The sequence below is a fragment of the Cariama cristata genome, unplaced genomic scaffold, assembly GCF_000690535.1.
Source record: "Cariama cristata isolate BGI_N322 unplaced genomic scaffold, ASM69053v1 scaffold30165, whole genome shotgun sequence".
NCBI classification, from domain to species: Eukaryota; Metazoa; Chordata; class Aves; order Cariamiformes; family Cariamidae; genus Cariama; species Cariama cristata.
In genome coordinates this window covers 25,888-48,888 of record NW_009619764.1, presented here as the reverse complement: position 1 = coordinate 48,888, position 23,001 = coordinate 25,888, and the positions used below count along the sequence as shown (strand labels likewise).

Here is a 23,001-nt window from a genome sequence, read left to right as displayed (position 1 = left end):
TCAGCCTTTTCCTCAACCTTTGTCACTGTTTCCCCCTGCATCCAACAAAGGATGGAGATTCTCCTTAGCCCTCCTTTTGTTGCTAATGTATTTATAGAAACATTTTTTATTGTCTTTTACAGCACTAGCCAGAATAAGTTCTAGTTGGGCTTTGACCCTTCTAATTTTCTCCCTGCATAACCTCACAACATCCTTGCAGTCCTCCTGAGTTGCTTGCCCCTTCTTCCAAAGGTTGTAAGCTCTCCTTTTTTTCCTGCGTTCCATCTGAAAATCTCTGTTCAGCCAGGCCAATCTTCTTCCTGTCGGCTCGTCTTTTAGCACGTGGGGACAGCCTGCTCCTGCACCTTTAAGGTTTCCTTTTTTTCCTTCTTCTTCTTTCTTCTCTTTACAAGGCATTACATTCTGTGATATCTAGAATACTTCTCTTCTACTTACACTCCTCTCTTTAGGAGATATATATATATGTATTTAGGAAATACAGCTATATGCCATTTCTGTAGCTCAAATATATTCCATGCTTCTGCCATATTACAGTTTCAAGCACGTGACTTCCTCTGCTGCTTCCTTAATTTCTCAAACTTTGTCCTTACACAATCAGTAACTTCAGTTCCAAGATAACCTTATATTTATCTTTCAGTTTAAATTGAATCAATTTACAACTTCATCCAAGGTTACTTCCTGCAACCAGCTCTTTCAAAATGCCCTCACCATTTACCAGAACTAAGCACAGAATGGCATACTCTCTAGCTGGCTCAGCGTGTTGGTAACTGCTGGCTGCTGCTACACTACAGAATTTTAAAGTGTTCTCCATCAGAGACCAGCCACATAATTTATCTCTGTTTGTAAGCTCTTTCTTTTTATTTCTAAGTGATCACTATAATGCTTACCATCAATACACTGTAAACATATTCCATTAATATTAACTAGTTAATCCTCGCAATTCCTACACCAATAAATAAACAAGAAAATAAGGCATAGGGGAGTTAAATGCCAATAGCTACATAATTAGCCAATATTTGATTGGAATTATAATATAGGTTTCATTAGATCAGACCTATTTTTAATTACTAAGCATCCTCACCACTTCCTTGAATGATTCTGTATTAAAAATGACGGGACTTGAGAGCTCAGTTGCAAATATGATTTTTTTTCCCAAGTTAAACATTCTGAAAAACACCAGTTTGGGATCCATGAAGATTTGAGAAAACCGATTAACAGTAATCTGCCCTTTCCCAGATCTTGTATCCCTGTATGAATATTACCCATGCCCATCTCATCAACAAAGAGGTGAATAACAGGATGTGTCCTCTTAATCTTTTGGAAAGTCTAACTGCTGATTATGATGTGGTTAAGGAAACCAGTATCAACACAATCAATAGCCACAGCACGTGAAAATAAATACCCTGTATGCCACAGTCTGTCAGATTCAGAGCAGGCTAACAACCTGGCCATTTCCAAACACATTTTACCTGTCATAGATTATTTTTACATTAAGATAGAATAGGTGCATAAAGAACACAATCAAAATACTGTTTGTATCTGCCATGGAGATAATAAGACTTTTGTCATTCCACTGGAATCAGGGTCAAATCCACATCTTAAAAAAATTATGCCATCATAATAAATAACAACTTAATAGATGGACAGTAAGAGATTGACAGCTTGAAAGGAAGACATTTGGGGAGAGAAAGCTTTTACTAGTTTTTCCTGTTTTTCATGAAGCCATGTCCATACCATACATTATTCAATTAACAAGATCACCCTCTACAGTCACTTGAAAATTCCTCTTATCATCTTTGTTCCTTTCTTCTGTATGAAGTGAGGTGGATTTTTCCTCCACAGTTTCAGTGAACCCTGGCTGCAGCTTCTAAGAGGCTCATTATCTCCTCTATCACATCAGCTTCTGCTTTCAAGGCTTATTGTTTAGCTCTTAATATAAACTGAGAAACTAAAATCCCTTCAAAACACCCAAGGTGCCTTTGCCACTGAGTAACCAGCAAAACATCATGTCTGCTGTAAGACTCATTTAATCAAAAAACATACACTACATGAACACTAGGACACTCAAAACTTTTGGAAGTACGAGACCCTAATTTCTTCCTTAGATGAAGGAACACTTGACATAGTATTTAACAGGTTGTCATTTTGAATCTCCATTATGGATTTGATTTTCTTCTGTAAAATATGCTTTAGAAACATGCAAGGTTCTGCTAGGCATTGTGTCCAGCAGGGCTCAGAAGTAATATGATAGCATCAGTTTTGCAGGTGAGAGAATTTTAGCATGTATGGACTAGGCTACCCAAATATAACCTTCCTAACAAGTAGTTGGCTGTCTGGATTGAGTAAATCAACCTTACCCTTCTGGTCTCTGCTTTGGTCAAGACCTTCTAGAAGCAACTCACCAAGCTACGAACAACCTAATTATGTGATTATTGCAAGGCAGTCCTCAGGGAGTTTTCCACTCAAATCTCACTGAAATTCAATAAAATTATGGGGACTAAGTCTCTGAAAGCCAATAAAAAATTCACCATCTAAATAAGGGTGTTTGTGTGTATGCATACATGTATGTATCTGCACATATATACATATATGTTTATGTCTCTTTGTGCATATGTATACCAACACACATACACAGTGATGTGTAGGCCCGTACACGTACACACAAGTGATACAACACTGGAGTGCTTTGAGCTTGACAGAAGGCATTCAACATTATGTTTAAGTGAAACCTCTTCTCTCAATTGCTACTCTCAGCAGTTAGTTCTGTCAAACTAATAATACAGGTCTGCGCAGCAAAATGATACAATATCAGTATTAGCATATAAAATAAAGGTAAGTATAGGTTTCCCATGTCTTTATTTCTTTTCCATTTTCTCGCTATTGGAGAAATTTGCCAAACCCAAACACTTTCATTTCTTTCTCAAGGGTCTATGTGGCATTTTTGGTTTTGATGAGGAAAAAAAAAGTATCTCTATTCAAGATATGAGGACATGTTACTCCTTTGATTTGGTTTTTGATTCCTAACAATATACAATGAATAGAACTACAGTGGACTATTTAATAGTCCTGTAAGCATTACATGGCCTACAGCTGAAGAGAGTCTAGCTGCCTTAACTAAACAAAATAACTTGCTGTAAGAGCAGTTTTCAGGACAGTGATAAATCACAGTGTAATACAATCATGCATTAAGCTCAAAACAAATGTGAGACTGGCACAAATATTAAAGTACAACTGGGCAGCAGTCAGGTATGTACAAGTCATTGACAAACATTGGTGCAAGTGCTTTAGACAAGACATTTAAAAGAAATTTACATAAAAACATAGATTAAATTTATCAAAGTTTGATAAATTTTAAGGACAGTAAAAAAGTACAGAAAACATGAAAAAATAAAAAACCCAGCCTATTCATACAGTACAGTTTTACTACATTTATATTACAGAATGAAGACAGAAAACGATACAAGGAATTAAGAGCAAAGAAAATTCTACTGGCTGTGACCAGTGGAATTTCATTGCCAATGAGAGATGCGCATACAGAGATGCACGCACAGGAAAAAAAAGACAAAAAACAAAATAATCATTTACTGTAACAAATGACAGACACAGAGGTGAGAAACATTTGGCATGTTGCAGCACATGAAGTCATTCACGATTGGCTAACGATGGTACCTGGCTTGGCTGAAGATCACTGGTTTGCCTGAGCGGAGTAACGGATGGAGGAGGCACACCTGATGTGGATGCAGATCGACCTAATCTGCAACTTGCTTTAGGCTCTGCAAAGGAAGAGAGAAGAAGATATACCGGTGAACAGGAGGTGGGTTACTGCTGCAGTAAACTGAAACGTCGTGGACCCAGGATTCCCTTGAAATGGAGACTCCAGGCTTGGTTTCTAGTTCACGTCTTGGGCATTCAGATGAATTGTGAAACGAAGTTGAGATCAGAAGATGGGGGATTAAGACAGAACCCATCCCATGTCCTGGCCTCTTTCCTTTCCTCTGGCATCTCTGAAGCTGAAGTATAGAGTGTAAAACAGCAGACAGACAGGAAGCATATGAAGGAAACCTTCTTGTTGCCCCCTCAGTGCCTTTTTCTACTCCTCATAAAATACAGCAGTGATTAAGGGAGTTACAGTGACTTCGGGTTTCATCTCTCCATCCCAGAGCTGAGGGAGATGGTAGCCCGAAGAATGATTGTGCTGAGGCAAAACATGAAATGCCAGAAAATGAAGGAGGGAGTGTGCAAAAGTGGAGAGGATACTGTTGCACTTGGGGATTTGGAATGATGCCAGGAATACTTGAAAACCTGATATTAATGACAGTGAATTGAGAAACAGAAAGTAGGAAGAAAGGAGAGAAAGGAGTACATCAACAGAGGCAAATTCTGAAGTCAGTCCCCCAGAATCAAGGCGATTACAGAGTAGAGGTTGCCTTGAGAGAAAGGTCTATTCCAGAAAAGAACTGCACAGAAATTGCACAGATATTTCATTTTCTTTCTGCTGTTGTACATGGAGGCATTTCTCAGAAGGCTCTCCATTGATTTCCAGCGCAGGTTACTACTGTTAACACACCGACACGAAGGTGACCATGCAGCTTAGGAGTCCTGGGTGAAGGTTTTTGTGTCTGAGCCATGCTGACCCCAGTGTGCTACCCCAGTGTTCAACAACCCACATCTGGTCTAGAAGAAACTGTCTTTTCCTGAGAAAAGGTCTGCCTGTTTCTGCCCAAGAGAAATATTTGTCCCTACATTTCCTGTTCATGGCTGGGGAAACATCTCTCAACCCATGACTTTTGGCTTAGTTTAATGCGTTCATTCTCCTCATGTTTCGTAAGCCTTCCTCCGAACCCTGCACCTGTCTTTTCTATTTAGTGGGCAAACACTGAGACCAAGGACATTCACACTCAGCAGACATGCTTCGTACAATAACAGACTCTCAGTTTTAGCATTGATAGTACTGCTTTGCCATGAGTAACAAGTAATTATAATAATACCATGCCTCCTTACAATGGGTTTAAAGAATTCCTCCAATTCAATCCCATGTTATCAAGAAGAGAGGAAGGACCTATGCCTTGTACAATCCTGGTTTAGCAAGTTTGCCTTTGAAGCACGTGTTTTCTCACGTATCTTTTGCTTGTGCCTCTCTGAAATGTGTTTTCTCATGCCTCATTTACACTGCTGCTTTGTCCATGTTTGTTTTATACTAATATCTCTATTTCCTACATAGATCTCTAATATCTTCGCTAGCCCCTGGTTGGGCTACTGTTTGAAAGGAGTAAGATGTCCATCGCTAGCATGTCCTTAAGACCACTTGGCACATCTTGGAAACTGGAGGACAGCTGGCACATTACACCACCTACCAGCAACATGCTGAAATGTGTTCTTCCAACCTCACTGATGCTTTTTCATTGTCACCTTAAATACTTATTTTCCTTGGATGTTTCAGAATTCAATAGGGCATGGAGAAGAGCTATCCACTTAAGCTGGAGCACTTAGACCAATGAAAGCATCTGTATGGGCGAATATTCATCAACTAAATATTAATAGGTTGGTTAACATCCAGCTGGCTGAGCAGCAAAAATATTTATGCTGTTTGATGCATGCATTATTCAATTCACTCATTCCTAGTCAGTCTGTAAACATACCACGAGTCAACATGGCAATAAGCATGCAGAAAGGAGCAGACTGATCTCCCCCATAACCTTGCATTTTATACATAATCTGTTGTTTTGCCTTTTTTTTGGACTTGGGCAGTTATTCTGAAGGTTTGATTAGATTTGTTTTTGTTCTGATTTCACACTGTCTGTGTGCCAGATTTCTGACTGTTTCTTTCAGTAATATAGTTATAATAATGAATCTCATGTCTCTTCCCTCTTGGAATTTTGCTGGGGTTTCAAAGAGGACAAGAATTGGGTTGTTTTCGGTTGTTTTTCCCTGCTGCTAAATAGAGACTCTGTTTTTGCTGTGACAAGCAGAATCAGACACCCAGCATGTAAAAAACCTCCAAGGCACTGTCTGCTATTGCTTCTGAATTGTTTTCTTTGCTTTGCGAAAGTAGAGAGAAGTGTCATAATTTCCAATTTGGATATATGTGCAACAAGAAGAGATTACCATTTCTTTGCCAAAGAGACTCCTTTCATCTGGCATCAAAGAAATAAAACCTATCACACACAGATGAAGTATTAGTTCCTTTATCTGCCTGCAATATATGTATTAAGGAAACTATTGCAATTTCCATGATGATCCTCACCAAAAGATGCTTCAGAGATGGCTCCATCTAGCTTTTTATTTTAAGTTCAGGAAGTTGGGTTATGCAGTGAAAGGGAAATGTTTTCTTTAAAATAGCCATTCCATTGGTCTCAGTGGGAATATTTTTAGACCAAATAAATACTATATTCTACTGTAATTAGTGCTCTGAGTAACAACTTCACACTGCACACTACCATGGGGAAAAAAATATCCGCAAATGGTCTGTTGCATAAGCAATGCCCAACTTACTGCTCTGTATTCTGCAGCATGTTATTTTTCAGCTGTGGACAGCTTATTCACTGCACCGAGGCTAACTGGATTTTGATCACTTCAAAATAATAACAATCACTTCAGATAATAATTTCTGCTTTGGGCTATCTAAAAAGTAGTAAGAGGTCTTCTTGCATCATTATGTCCACTGTCCAGTCGCTTTCAGTCCCTTTACCTCTTGGTTTTCATGTTTTAAATGGTCATTTCGGCTTGTCTGCAAGGCCTGCATATTGGTACCGATTCTGGTTCTGGAATGAAAATGGGTTTTCCTATTTACTCCTGAGAATCTTGAAGGAAGAACAACTTCTGCCAGCAAATCTCAGGGATGGTTACTAATGTTTAATTCATGTTTATCTCATGCGGATGATATTGAGACAGCTCAGTATTAACATCTGAAATGAGTAGCCTGAGACTCCTTGAGAAGGCCCCTTTGTGACAGTAATGCATGGTGTGGAGCAGAGTTTTATCAGCCAGCCTGATAAGCACATAGGGAAGGCTCTGTAGATATCTGTCATCTGAGGAGGACTCATTTGCTCAGGGTCCATGATAATGCAACCTAAAATACATCTAGCTCCATACTGATAAAGTTAGCATGGCACCCCATCTCCGCACTGTGCTTCAATTCACCAGGCAGGTGGATCTCCTGGCTCTAAATCAAACCTGCCTGAAAGAGGGTTCCAGAGACTCCACTTCAAACACAAGACCCTCTCTGCATCCACAGCTAGGGGCCTTTTGACAGCACTGTAAGCCACTCAATGCTGACAAGGGCTAACAGCCTACTGCCAAGCTAGGGAACTCATAGGCGTATGTCTAAGTGCTTTACTGGACTGGGGCCAGGGGATGCAGCACACTTCAGTAGCCATTAGAGATGCCCATTGCAATCAATGGGCAGCATGAAGTTTGAATTCAGCAGGTCGTTCGGGGTAGCTAGAGAGCTGCATAACATTTAGTTATGTTATGCACAAAAATATTCCTAAGAGTCAGTTGCCATATTTAACTGATGAAACTTGGGTATTATTTGTACAATTTCAAATGATGCATCCTTCACACTGTGCAGTATTATGAAAAAACACACTGCTTGCTAAGTGCCTAAACCACCTCCAGGAGCCAGGTGGAGGTGCAGGGTAGTGCTGGGAGGGGATGGCGGGTCAGCTGTGTCTCAGTCCCCTGTTATGGCACCCACGGCAGTCACAATACTCCCAACAATGCTAGTGGTTGGAACCACAACCATCTCAGCATGAAGTAAACCCACACACATAGTCAGCTGCAATGGGACCAGCATTACTGGACTCCCAGGTTTAAGCTGAGTCCTGACAATGCCAGTAGGATTACACATAGACATAAGCAAGTGGACAGCCCCAAAGGACAGCATTAAGGATGAGAATTTTAGGAGAGACTATCCAACACAGAAATACAGGCTTTCCAATCGCAAATAGGATTGCCTTAAAATTTTCTACTTAATTATGTATTTAAGCACTCACATAAATGACCTGTTTTCCAAAGTGCAAGTGCTGTCATCGTAACTAAAGATGTAGAGGCTTGGCCGGTTGCATTTGGGGCAGCGGGCATTGTTGTATTTTCCTCAATAACGCACAGTGCTGAAACGTGACAAGAATTTATGGAAATATTTTCGATCAGTTTTATACTGATGTGCTATGGTTTTCTATATTCTCCAGATATACAAAAGCTCTGCATGATTTTTATTTTTGGATCTTACCAGGAAGAGTTCTTTTATTCATCCAAGGAGGCTTCATTCTGCCTATCCTAATCTTAATTCAAAAAACTACTCTGGCTGTCACTTACATTGGAGAAGCTTCTTATCCTGTCACAGTCTCTTCTTTGCACATGAAAAGAGAAATATTGCTTATTTGCTACAGCTGCCAAGAAGCACGTTTTGAATTAAACAAGGCGATGTGACAGGCTGAGAGTAATCACATGCAAAAAGGAAAAAAAAAGACAAAAAAACCCCCGTGCATACTGGAAAAATGAATAACACCTATTGTCATCATACTGGCCTGGCCATGTTGGTCTCCTAAAAAGGCATGAGTGAGCTGAGACATAACTTGAAATTATGAAACCTTAAGGTGGAATAAACTATATACTATTCTGTCACTTAAAAAAAAGTGTTTAGGACTTCACCTGCAGAAGCCGCTTAGTGCTGAAATAGCACAGCAGCATCTCAAACTGAACTGTTTTCACAAAGGGAGCACTGAACCTGTGGAACTCAATGTTACCAGATATCCATAGGTCAAAAGCTTAGCAGGTCTCAAAACCAAGTCAGGTAATGAGAAAAAACATGTCTATATTAGATGGGGTATGTTTTAAATTAAGATTTGTTCTGAACTGTCATGTCTCAGGTCTATGTCAATGACTGAGGCACTGCGGTAACGAATAATCATGTCTTTCTGGCAGTGCTTTTGCTTAAAATTTCTTGCTATTTTTCTTTGAAGCTTCTGGCACAGGCTACTGCCAATCTTGGGGCTCTGGATCAAAAGGACAGTTGTGCATTGTTCCAAATAACAGTAACGCCACTGCTGCAGAGAGCAGCGTGCACTTCTAGAGTCAGGCTCGGTGACTGTGTGATCCTACGCCCTGGAGATCACACACCTGGCTCGTGGTGCACTGGCGTGATGCCCTTAGTATATAGCTCCCAGTACTACTCATTGTACTTGAGGTGACAGGCGCTGCTAGGGGAGGGCTCGTGTGCGGAGAACATGGATGACCAGCGTAGGCAAGGTCTGGAAGCATTGCATCCTGGCCTGGACCTCCTTGGGCAGGTTGCACAGTAACATATGCCTCCAGCATTAAGTTGCCTTCACTTGGAGAATCCTTGAGGATTTAGTAGCACAGTGATACTCTGACATTGCCTGTGAGGAGAAAATTTAGGGGTTGGTGGGAGTACTCAGTCGTCTTTAAGTGAAGCAGCCCTAGCTAGCACGAATTAGTACTTTGCTGCTACTCCCTTCTTGTACCATTGAATGCGTCTTGCACCTTGGGCTTCGCGGGCATTTCTGCATTCCAGAAGAGCTTGAACTTAACTATTCATTACTTTTGCAAATCCACAATGTTAGTCAGTAATTCCAATGAAAGGTGGGCATCTACTACCTTCCTGATTATATACAGTGTTTTCAGCTAGAATACTAGTGGGCCAGCTGAGTGACAAGTTGATGGTGATGCAAAAACAGGACAGAACAGAGTAGAGCATCTGAGATTTAAAAGACAGCGCAGTGCCTGTCTCTAGCAGCAGGTGGCAATGCACAATGCTTCATGGTTGCAGTTAGGAAAAAAGCAGCAACATTCCAGAAAATACTCTTCAAAGCTCCTGGAGTGAAGTTATCACAGGCTTCTCTTCCACAGATCTTGTTTGGCTGTTCACTACAATTGCACTGACTTTCCTAAATGCCAGCATGCCCCCAAACCATTTACACTGCTTTCCATAAGAAATGATAGGATGCCAAGAAACAGAAAGTGGCCTTGACAAATTATGTGACAGATGAGAGAACAATCAGGTATTAGACACAGTGGTACCCGTGTGCACCTGACAAGCCAGGCTCATTTGAACAAAATGACCAGAAAGCTCAAGATTCTGTTTGGAGATGGCACATTTCCCTTCTGGTCTTACTTGCAGGTGAAGAGATGGGGAGAAACCACAAAAAATCAGTACTCTCACTCAGGTATTCGCTCAGAACACTCCAGTTCCTAGTTACTCTGTGCCTCGGCAGAGCTGCCTGTTGAGCACACAAGAAAAGTCCTTTCACATCCTTTCTGTTTTGCAGCAGAGCAATTCAACCCCATTTTCTTGAAATTATTCCAATAAATGCCTGTACCAGTGTGAACTAGGAGGTAGGCAGCAAACTGTGGTGTTTCAAGGACAAGTCCGCACAAAAAAGTAGCCTTTTTTTTCTCTTATCTATGATGTTGGAAAGAGAGCAACAGCAATGATGACTGTACTGGGGACTGCCCTGATTTTATTTGGTCCTGTGGTAAATCTAAGTTCTAATTCCTAGTACAGAATTACTTTATCTCCTTGACTCCAGAAAGCATTTGCATCCATACAGATGTATTAAATCTCTCTTCTTGCATTCTGTTACAGTTCTAATTTAATTGCAAAGAATGAACTGTTACAGTTCATGTACAAGTTCATTGAGAACTGTGTACAGCATTTTGAATGCAATGCCTCCCCAATTAAAGGTAAAATATTTTGCTCAGGCAACAGCTAGAGACACAGTGGAAAAAATATTCATGGCAGATGAGAGACAATATTCATCAAATGAAATGTCATAAAAACTGTGGGGAAAGAAAAATCATAATCAGCTCTCAGAGTTTAATCGTAAAAAAGGAGTAAAAATTCAGCCAATAAAATATTTCCATAATTTTTCTTTGACAGTCCTAGCTATGTAAGACAAAGTCACAGTTAACAAAATCAAGGCATGATTCAACAACTATTGCAGTTTGCTGATGCCAAATGAAGATTGAGGCCAACATGTTTTTGTCTGCTTTTGGAGATCAACCAATTCTTTGAAATAAAACTGATGCAGTAAGGTTGGACAGAAGTGCTAGATTTTGCTAAGAACTTACTCTTTTATTTTCATTTCTCTTCCATTCTGCTCTGTACTGTCATCTCACAGAACTGAAAAGGTTGGTACACATCTTTGGTCTAATTATCAAATGCCCCGACACTTTAACATGGTACCTTTAAACCCACTGTTTTACCTGCATTAGCATAGATGACATTCTAATACACTGGGAACAGAATTTTTAACAAAGCTATGAGCTAATCTGGAAAATTCCTACCTACTAGGATGCTTTGTGAGAACAGACAAGTAAGTAAAAGGCGGTAGCACCCAAATAACCTGTGCTAGAGTCATGAGATTTGCAGAAAAGTCACTTTTGCTGCCCCAGGCAGGACTATCTGGGGGATCTGTGGCAAGAAAAGCTGAACTACACACTTCCTGCAAATGATACATCACATCAGCAAAGCCTATTCAAGTTGAATACTGAGTTTCAGGTGTCATTTCCAGCATTTTAGGGAAAACGTGAATCCCTTTATCGCACAAGGAAGCATTGCCCTGGGTGAGGGGCGAGCATCTCTGCTAGCTTGGCACTGTAAAGACTCATCTCTGCCACTGACTTCCCAGCAGATCTCTTGTGCAGGAATAATTTCTTGTTGGAGTAGCTCATTCACGGTCTTATGCTTACTGAATATTGACCATAAGGCTCCGGTACTATATATGTCAACTGTTTTTAAAGGGGATATTTTTCACAATCTAAACAATAAGCAATGAAGTTACTCTTTTAAGAAAACTGTCAAATCTCAAAAAGTAACAATGCAGTGCTTATGCCAGAGCTATACATACCTGTTTGTAGATTTCCCTTCATGTATCAGTTCTGTTAGTCTTAGTCAATTTATAAACAAAGCCACATTATTTTTCATGGTTTATGGCAATTCACTATTTTATATACATAAAATTTGATGAATAAAATGGATAGGTATGAATTTGAGACTTCTGAAACCCATAGTCACTTTTCTAGAAATTTATTTACAAGCATAAAGCAAAGGCTCCCTGTGTCCACTCACTGTGCACATCAATAAGACAGCCTTGTTTCTGCACTGTGTTTTTTTGTTACTGTGATATCTGAATTTATGAACTCTTCTCTGAGGTGCCATCCTGGGGGTGTCTTTGCCATAGTGTCCCTTTTCAATGTCAAGTGGAATTCCTTTCTTCTTTTAAAATAGATGAATGGCATGTTTACATGCTTATATTACCTGCCACCATCCTAATCCCATTCCAGTACAGAGCACAAGCAGACAGCACAATGATTATTCATGCAGCAGTCAATGGGCAGGGCAGATTCTAGAAGATATTTGGAAGTCTAAAGAATCTGGGTGCTTAGCTACATCTCTGTACCTTTAGAGATCCTTCAGCTCACAAGGAGATTCAGGAGATCTTTCCTGCTGTGCTACTTGACGTACCTGAGCTGTTGCTTCCAGCCAACATGGTTGGACTGACAGAGGATCTCCCCAGCCTGCTGGACACCACAGGTGGGCCTGGCGTTCCATCCCATTCCTGAGCTTTCCCGGGCTCCCTGGAGGAAGTTGTCCCATGATGGCCTCCCCTCTCTTTGTTTTCCAGCTTTGGTAGTGGTTCAGTGCTGTGACTTCTGATCTTCAGCTCATCTAGTGGTTCTACAAAATACACAAGTGCACATTTTGTTATAGAGTGTCTGGTAATTACCCACATCATATAACAATCTTTTGCTCAATATTCCGTAAATACCAATCATAAATCTTTTAAGGGCAATTTATATCACTATTTTACTGTCTAGGCCTAAAACCTATAGTTTATGTAGGTTTCAATACACTTTTTAATTATTAAAACCATACACAGTGCAGCAGATGGATAAATGTAAATTTCGTTAGAACTTTTATATGCCAGGAAAATATTTTTGAAAATGGTATCCTACCAAATTATGGGTTTATTAACAATTTATGGAAATATCTGAATTCTTTTCAGCTGTCATTTCATTGGTAACAAGTTCTTCTTCAGGCACTTTCTAAGGAAGCTCTCTCCTAAGGCAATGTTGTGCAAGTAATGTATCTCTGCTCCTCATAAGCTCTAATAAAAAGCACACAATCCACAAAACTGTCCAGTGTTAATATTTTGCGTGTGCCCAACACCATAATCTAGGGAGTCAAATTTCACTTGGTTGGAAAATTCTTGGAGTCGGAAAATGACTTTCTGCTTACAACATCATGAGTCAATATAAAGAGGAGAAATCAAAAAAACAATTGAATGATTTTTCCAAGTGAAGTAGTGATGTGTGCTTTCTTCATGGCTGCACAACAGTAACAAAATCTCACGTTGTCTTGAGTTCTTTGACATTCCAGTGTGGAGATGAACTTGATGAGCCACAACACAGTCAGCCTGAAGTTTCCTCAATGAAACGTCAAACAGGAAACATGTAAAAATATCTAACTGGATATGCAGTGCAATATGTAATCATTAGTGTATTTCATGAATTACTATCAGTTAATAGTAAAAATTAATGTTAAGGATATCATACCACAACCTTCAAGATTTTTCTTTTAATTACTCACAGTAGTAACACTCCAAGAGAAAACGATAAAACAACCCCAGTTTAGCAAGTCTCGTAAACAGGATTCAGTGACATTTTATGTGACAAAGACCTTCAAAAATCAAATCTCTTCCTTGAACTTTTAGGTCACTTACCTACTTTAATGTATGCAAAAAGACACTGTGATGAAAATCCAAACTGTTTGTTTTTCCTCATTGGTAACCCCAGCAGGGTACAAGGTTGAATAACAGTCTGTATCAATATAACATGACATCTGCCTTTCAGGGACCTTTGCTACGAAATGTCCATAACACAGCTGTCTATGACTGTGTAGAGAGACTTGCTAATATGAAGAGCCGTGCAAAGAGATGTAAAGCCCAAATTATAACTAAATTTGAACTGTTTCAGTTATCAACTAAAATACTCTTATATTTTTTCTGAGCATTGCTCTATCAAAAATAATGATGTACTTTTTCACATAACAGATAGATGCAATCATATCTTATTTTTTTTCTTTACACCAATAATATTCACTTCTTCAAGATACTGCTTATCTGGGAAAAGGAAAGATATGGACAAAATTTCAAAATTCTCTGGAAATGCACACAATTCTCTTTCCCACCAACACAGGATGCTGTCTAGATTGCAGCTTTTCCTTTCCAGCAAAACCAAGAGAAAGCCAAAAGAACAGAATATGCTTTAAAAAAGTCAGAGTCTGGCCCTGCCAGTGCCTCACCAACTTAATGCATCATTCAATAGATGTAATTTACTATGTCATTCAGCTGCTACTGGAAAGGCTGTGATCACATTAGTGAAAACCTTCTCTGTGTGTACCTCATTGACACTACTTGAACACCACCCCTTGAAATTCAACACACTGGTGCAGTCAGCTCTTAGTTGCAGTGGAAACACTCTGGCTGAGTGTGGAGCTAAGGATTTATCCACTTCAGTTTACTTAACAGAGAAGCATTTGTACTTGTTGCCTGATAAAAATGATTTGTGCATTCTTAGTTTTATTATCAGCTGAATCAAAGCACAGCAGTTCTCTGCAACCAGCTGGAAACTATGGAAATATTCAGACTAAATAAAGATTTGGCTTATAGTCTACTTCTTTATAAGGTGTAGAAAATCAGTTTTCAGCTGGCTGTCTAGACTTCGTAAATTTACATTCCACTATCCTTTCTTGGGGATTTTCAGTTCGCAGTTTATCTGAAAAGTAATATATCCTAAAAATGAATAGCAGATTGAATCAGATTACAATATCATGCAACCCATCACAGAGCCTGAATCATTATTATTTGGCGATCACTATCAGTAACATTGGTATACAGTCAGAAAAACATGTCAGTCTTTTATATAGTTTTTTGTAATATTACTTTCCTGCTCACTTGCAAATACATAAAAAAATAATAAAAAAAAATTTAATGCCTCACTTTTGCTCAAATATTTTCAGGAGGATTTTAGAATAGTATCAGCTTCCTTAGTAAATGTCAATAGGAATCATACTCAAATTTAATAAAAAAAAAAAATCACTGTGCTAGTTCTTACTCGACTGAAAGAGTACCTCAGTTCTAATGTGCCTGTGACAACTCTAGAAATGCAGAATGCTCCCCTCCCAGGTCACGGTGCATTACTGGGACCTTTTGTTGACTGTACCAGTCACTTGGATGTTTTTATACTGTCAACTACTCCCTGCTGCAAATGCAGCTCTACAGAGGAAGCTCAGTGACGCAAATTATTGTGTCTCATAAAAGCACGTTCATTGCTCTGCATTTTCGCACCTGCAGTCAAGCACGAGGCATTGGCAGAAAGCAGAACATGCATGTAGCTGCTGGCTATGGTTACCTATGGGGTAGTGACCTTACCATCAACTGAAAATCAAACTAGTATATTTTAAGAAGGGTAACCCTTTACAAAAGCTACAGCAGGATTTAAATGGCCACTTCATCCACATTGATCCTATACCGAAAACATGAACTCTAACCAGTCATATATGTATATTCTACTGAAAGGTAACAGTAGTTGCTGCACAGCTTTTTAAAAATATTTTATTTCAGAAGTGCAGAAACACAGATGGGATCTAAGTTACCTCATGCTGTTAAAAATCTTAATTTGGAGTTAGGAGATACTGAAGCTCAGTGTTATGATGGGAGCTCACTCAATCATATGATGGCCACAGGCAAATCTTTTCACAGTCAAGTACTGTATTTTGAAAGCTGAAATTATTATGGAAAGTATCTTTACTGTTCAATAATTCGTAAGCCAAAATAGTACATAAAAATGTAAATTTCAAGAAATAATTCACTGCTTTAAATATTTATGGATACAGTTGGTTGAACTGCCATAAAGGTGTTCAAATGTTTCAAGTACTTCCAGGTGTTATTGTATTTCAATATTCAAAGATATGCATTTTTCTTATTTATTTCACCTGAGTCTCAGGCTTTTCCATTTCAAGAATAAGGTGGTGGCTAAAATCTCTTAGAGAGAACACATTTTACAAATAATTGACATGTGCAATTTCCCCTCTATGAAAGGTCCCTTAATAGTTGCACACTAGGCAAGGCTGGTACATGAGCTGTGGCAGTGGAAAACTCGTAAATGCTAAAGAAAGTGAGAAACAAACTAAGTTAGTCAGCTGTAACTTGGACCAAAGCAAACTGAAATACATAGCTATGGAAAAAATCTTACCTGAAAAGCTATCACTCAAATAAATATATTCTCTGTGGCCAGTCTGCCACTCTGCTCTTAAGCACAAATTAATTTCAGGTCCTGGTGGCTTCTTAGTGTAATGCTAAGTGATAAAGAGCAGAACCTTTAATACAGCTTGGGGTTTTTGGGGGAAGAAAGAAAAGCAATTGCGTTAAGGAACTTAAAATGAGAGTTGCTCTCTGCCATCTCTCTCAGCTGTGAGCTCAAATGTATAAGCTAATCATCCATGCATTATTCATTTACTCTTTTTTGTGTGTTTGTTATAAACCTAAATAAATAATACAACACTCTAGGCAAAACTTGCATACTGTGGGAAGTAAATGGTACTACTCACACGGTCTAAAATTCAGGATATGCGTACAGGTATAATGCAAAGTAAGTCACTTGGGATGGGGTTTAGATGTGAATCAGAACTCTCGATCTCCTCCAGCCTCGACACATCAACACATTGGACTTCAACCCATACGACCGCAAGGCGGGCACAGACCTGGCTGAGGGAGCAGAGCATCCCCGAGGGCACATCTGGCCATCAGGAGTGGTGGAGATATGGGATTAGACTGCAGCCAGCACACATGCATGGTGACCAGAGCTACCAGAGACACATCTCAGGCTCCAGCTCCTACCCACATACCTGGGGCAGAGCTGCCAAGCTGGCAGCCGCCCTGCTCAGTGAGCCCTGTCTGACCCAGGGTCCTGACCAGGGGAAAGGCCAGGCAAAGCCCCACCAGCGTCCCACGCAACACTGCCAGCACGACAGCAGCATGCGCCCCTCCGCTACAGACTGACCACTTCCACCAAATTCACATGTAGAACAATACTAAACCCTTGAGGGAATCCCACAGTTTCTTCTTTCTGCACACTAGGGATTTTTATTTACCTTTATTACACATTTAAAAATTATAGCTGCCTTTTATTGACTTTCTTCATGTGGGGTGGTTTGTCTGATCTGCACAGCTGTAAATTTATCCCAGCCTCTTCCAAAGAAAACTAATAGGCTATTAATACCATATGCAAGAAACACAGATAATGCTCAAGTGCTTAAGCCATTTTTTCCCAAAAAATAAGGGTATATTATACTGTCAGTACAAGCCATTTCCTCATCTTTATTAACTATGGTGGTTTATTCTGACTTCATCTGCTTGCTAATTAAGCAGAAGTTTGCTTTGCATATCAATTTTTAATACCCCTTTTTTACAGTTAAGTGAGAGTTGCAGCAGCCAGCTTGTTCAATTAAAAGCAGCTCTGACCTAGATCCATGCAAAATCAATAGAAAGCCTGAAACAGTCTCACAAATCATCTAACATTTAAGGAGACGTGGCTGAAATGTTTCTCATTGTTCACTGAGCACATGTTTCTGTGAGCAGTGTAGGGTTTGTTTTGTTTTACACAGCAAAATCCAGTGGAGATCACATCTGCCTGCTATAAACCTGCAAAGATCAGCTCTGCCTGCTACAGACAGCAAAGGGAGAGGAAAGAGGGATTGCTGAAGAAATGCATTTGATTCATTTTCTGTGGCTATCCCAAAGCTGCTAAGTGGGCAATCCTGGCTAGGAAAACAAGATAGGAAAATAAAAAGCTCAGACTGCAATTAATTGGAGACTAACAAAACAAGAGACAGATTTATACCAAAAGATCATCCAAAGTTTTAGAATAAAAATGTTTTATGAAATATGTCATAATCTGGTTGAAAAAAATGGAATAGAATAGAATTCTTTAAGTTTCAATAAACTTCAGCTGGCATTATCAGTTACTGAAAAGATGTTTTAAAAATTCTGCATGGTAAGACATACATTTAACATTGTGTGATGTCCTAGAGCAAAAGGAAAAATCCTCTTATATATTGTTGATTGATTGAAATATAGGCAAACTTGGTTTTAGTCTTATGTAAGGAGAGCCGTTTGATCCAAGATGGTTACATTTTGGCACATATTATAGAAGTGATGACAATATAATACATCCTGTTTCCAACAAAGCCATCATTATTTCTTAATGATCTCTTCCAATACTGCGCTTGATCTGTAAGTGTGCCTGTTCTGCTGCAGATGACCTCACAGCCCAATCCTTTGACTGAAAAGGCCACATCTGGAAGATACACATTGTACAGATGTATTACCAAAGCAAATAAAAAGCAATGTCCTAGGACTCTCACCATTAAATCAAACAGCATTCTTGGAAAGGATACGCTTTTGGCACTCATTAATAGGTTTGCTGTTTACCTCGGACCAGTCACAATTACATAATTAAGCAGACCACTTTATTCTCTGATATTCACTGCATATTTTTCTTTTATCTTCCTTTCAGAGCTGGTGGTGTTGAAAATTTATGACTTGCACTTAGGAGAATCTCAACAGAAGCCTCTGTGTTCCCCAGCGACTTCATGGGCAAAAACCTAAGTACAGCAAGTCAATGGGAATTCTGCCATTGACTTCAACAGTTTTTTTCCTTCTAGCAGTTATTATTTGGGGCTAGCAGGCTATGCTGATTCATATGGATGTACAGCATAGCTGATACTGGTGAGCTGCAAACATTTCTCTTACATAGTTTGTACACCCACATCTCCTGCTGATAATCCAGGCTGACCTTTCAGTCAATTAAGTGTGTGCAAATAAATTTCATACCCGTAGATGAGTACGTACATGGTCTATGTCTGTTTGCAGCAAATAGGATTTAAGTAGCAGAAGAAGGAAGATGACTAGTTTGAAAAGACTGAATGTGGCCATCTTGTGAAAATTTCTTCTCTCCCTCACCTTCATCTGTTAGTATCACTGACACGAGCCTTGGACTACTTAGGGACACGCATATGCAACACAAGCATATACTACCATCCCCACCCTAAACTCAACATTGATCAAAAAAACCACTCTTAGATGAAATATGCAATTAAACTGTGAAAATCTGTGACTGTAAAGGGTTGCCCAACTGTTAATAGCATCTGATTTGAAGAGAAGATGGTGACTACTATTACTTAATTGCTTTCCTTCCCAACCCTGTTCATTTCACTGCACACTCATTCTGTTATTCAGGTTCTTAAATATACAGCCATCATGTTTGGATGAGGAAATGACGGTTTGATGGGCACTGCACATGTCCTAGTACAGTATGGCAAGAAATCATAAGGCAAGGCTGAGCCAAAAAAGCTAAAATATACAGATACTTTAAAAAAAAATGTTTCTGTAGAAAGTTCATGACCTTAAGTTTCAAACCTTCACTTCAAAAATATCAATCTTTCATAGAAGTGCTGACTATATTAAACTTGTCATTTTTTTCGTCAAGTTTTCTGCTGAAAAACAGCCTTTGAACTATATCAGTAGTTTGAATGCAGGGTTTTTCCATTGTTTGACTACTTTTACTTCTTCTAAAGTATATGCCTTCGTCCAGATTCAGTAGTAGATGAGAATCTGTTGTTAGTCAGAAAAATGCAGAGATTGTAATGCACACTGGTTGTGAAAACCGGGGACAGAAACTCTCACTCTCGTATTTTCAGATTAAAATAGCAATTATAAAGGTGGAGTGAAAATAAATTCTTTCCTGGCTATTTTGTCTGTATTTTAACTACCTTTATGAAAAATATTTTTATTAATGTTCTTCTCTTTATAGACTCCATTGATCAATGAGAAAATTTGCCTTTCATTATTAGAACAAGTGTCCCATTTGTACAGCTCTCCTTCTACCACAATACGTTACCAGTGAAAGGAAATCCTGATCCAGATGTTGTCTTAATGTTGGCCCTACCCGAATTTTGCTCTCAGTTTTACAAAGCCAGGCACAAGCATACGGGCTTTTCTATGCAGCCTCTGTGCCAAGCCTAGCTGGGTCAGGATCCCAGGCACTATTTTCTCTCTAAGTTAATGCTCAAGGTTTCTCCCGATCACAGAATGAAACCCATGTGTCATTCTGTCTTTCTATGCTTTTTAACAGAGTCAATCATTTTAGGCCCTCCCCACTTTCTAATCGGAGGTTTCATTTGGTGATCTGGTTTTACTCTTGCTAGCTAAGCGACTGTTAAGCCATGACAGCACCGACTTCAGATCCTGAGGAAGTAAGGAGAATTGCAGATGGCCTTTTACAGCTCCGGCCGATGACTGTGCTTGTAAGATGTTACTATTATTGCTTTCACAAGGGTGCAGAGCAGATAGCGTGGCTGGCACAAGTGTCTCTGTATGTGTTACAGCACATATAAAGTAAATATAAATTACACAAACATTGCCCGAGCAGTAAAACAGCTATAGATTTCCTGGAAGAAGGTACTTTTTGAGTTACGAATTTAAGTCACACACCAAAGAAAAGTAATTTCCATCTCCAGTAAAATTAAACACATAGCTTCTCTTGTTCAGATGAGTAGTTACAAGAACAATAGTTCTCCTTACTCATTCTTAAATGCCAGATAAAGTGCTAATTGCATGTTACTGTTTTAACAAAAAAATAATTGTTAGGGATGGATAATTCTGTTCAGAGGAGTGAAGGTAACCTGAACCTTCACATTGAATTGAATGTAAATGAATCTAATTTTTTAATATGCATTATTATCCTGACAATTATTTCCTCAGTGTTCCTGTACTTCTCACTTTATGTCTACTTAGCATGTTTGTACACCCTTACAGTTTCATGGTTCAATATTTGAATCAATGTTACAGGTATAATCTAAATAAAACTGTTCCTAACTCCTCAATTTCTCTTGTTACTGATAGACTCCTGGAAGGTCCAGAGAAAACATAAGGAGAAGCATATCCACCTTTTCTCAGCTAAAAGTCTAAAACTTTTTGTCAGAGTATTATGGGAAGATTAGATAATACACTGACAAAAATGTCTAGCATATCCTGTGGTCACCCACTATTTTTTCTTAGTCTTCGTATTATTCACTGCTACGTTCTGGATACCTAAGTGCTTTGGTTTGCAAACTGGTTTTGCAAGGAACAGCAGCCTAAGACAAGGAGAGGATCCCTCTTGCCATAATTTATAATGGGATCCCCTGAAGTATATCTTATCTCATACTTCAAGGACCTTTGCCTTGGGCCTTTAATGATGGGGTTTAAGAACTGAGCTCACTCTGCCAGGAATCAAATCAGACACGCCAGAAAAAGTAAGTTTTTTAAACATGGATATATAAACCACTTAGCCCAAGAAATTGTCAGTCTTTGTTACACAGATCAGTAAGGTAAAGACATTTTAAGAAACATCAAAAGGACAAATAGCAGTCAGAAGTATTGGAGGATTTTATAACTGATGGAGGAAACCTTGTTCTTTCCTTTATTCCTCCCAAAGTTCCCACCATCTTCTCTTAAAATTGCATAGCTTCTACAGCTAGAGCTGTGTCACTGTAAGTACAGATAAGGCGTTTAATTAAACTCCATCTCTTGTAAAGATGCAATGACAGCAGCTCAAGAGATCATGAAACCAGGTTTCAGATCATAAGCCGGCATGCAAAAGACTTTCATTTGACAATGATCTCGAGCAGCTCCTCTGGCTATGATGTAGATATTCCCCTTTCTGGAAAAAAAAGGCAGATTTTTTTTTTTTTTTTCAAAACTGTTTTTTTGCTCTCGATACATTTTGAGGAAACTGTTATGTTCTGCTCTCTTTGAAACTTGCACAATATTTTACCTTCCTAAAGCTCACAGTCCTTGGCTTGGTGGTGGTGTGGTCTGTGGGACTTTGGTTATTTTTCCTAAACACCACTGTGATCTCCTTCCCAATTATTTAGTTTAAGCAAACAGGCTTAAGTGCTATCTCTCCATACCTACCTGTGGAACACATAAAATCTGGTTCAAAGTGCTTTATGAACATTGTGCTTCTTAAAATAAACACAATAAATGTAGGCTTTCCTATTAGTTTTACTTTTAGGATTTAAGAAACAAAAATGCACTTAAATACTTATGCAAAGAAAATCCGATTCTTAACTTAGCAAAAATGCAATTCAGGATCCAGTGCTCAGATATAAAGACAAGTTCTGAAAGATCTAGCAGCTGCCTTGAAAAGGGAGCCCTGTACTGCCAAAGTCAAAGACAGGAGCATCAGCTGGTCCCACCCTGAAAGACATTGCTTCAGCCAGCCACCCAAGCTGACCCACCAAAAAATGCACTGTGGTCCCCAGCCACTGGTCTGATCTACACTCTCATGACCTTGCTTTCTCCCTTCCATAAAGCTAACATGCACAGGTATCTTTTTCACATTTGAACTGCAATTCCTGCTTAAAACTGCTAACTCTCCAATTGCTGCAACACATTATACGATTTTAGTAAGATACTCTGCAAAAGTCCTATAAAGCAACGCTAATGCCAGACATTTCCTCCAGTGAGAGGCTCCATATTATTTTCAAATAAATTATCTCCAACTGACACCAGGATAGAGATAATCAGGCAATCCCCTAACAGCTCTGTGGGGTATAAAGTTTAAACATGTCTGTGTTCAATACAACCATTCACTGTTCTACCAGACAGAAATAAAGCCTGGCCCCCTATCAAATTCAGAACCCCCGAGGAGGAAGGACACCGATGCGAGTGCGGGGTTGGGACAGTCACCCACACTGGGTGCCCTCTGGGCACGGCCTCTCAGACCTCTGGCCCCACCAGCCTCCTTCAATGCGGCTGCGCCAACTTCCTGAGTAGCAGCTACAGAAATAAAACTGCACCATTCCTTTAAATCAAAGTAGTTCAATCGCTATCCTCTTCCCCCCCCCCCCCCCCCCGTTTGCTTCATTCCACA

At 39.4% G+C, this 23,001-nt stretch overlaps 1 protein-coding gene across 1 annotated transcript in view; it reads right to left on the bottom strand.

The window, feature by feature from the left end:
- Positions 1-3,642: 3,642 nt before the first annotated feature.
- The window catches only part of NYAP2 (neuronal tyrosine-phosphorylated phosphoinositide-3-kinase adaptor 2), a 29,803-nt gene continuing 10,444 nt past the window's right edge, over positions 3,643-23,001 (bottom strand). The window contains exons 4-5 of the mRNA XM_009701372.1: positions 12,488-12,700; positions 3,643-3,773 (exon numbers count right to left, since the gene is read on the bottom strand). Coding sequence (XP_009699674.1) covers positions 3,643-3,773; positions 12,488-12,700 — 344 coding nt within the window. The remainder of the gene's footprint in view (positions 3,774-12,487; positions 12,701-23,001) is intronic.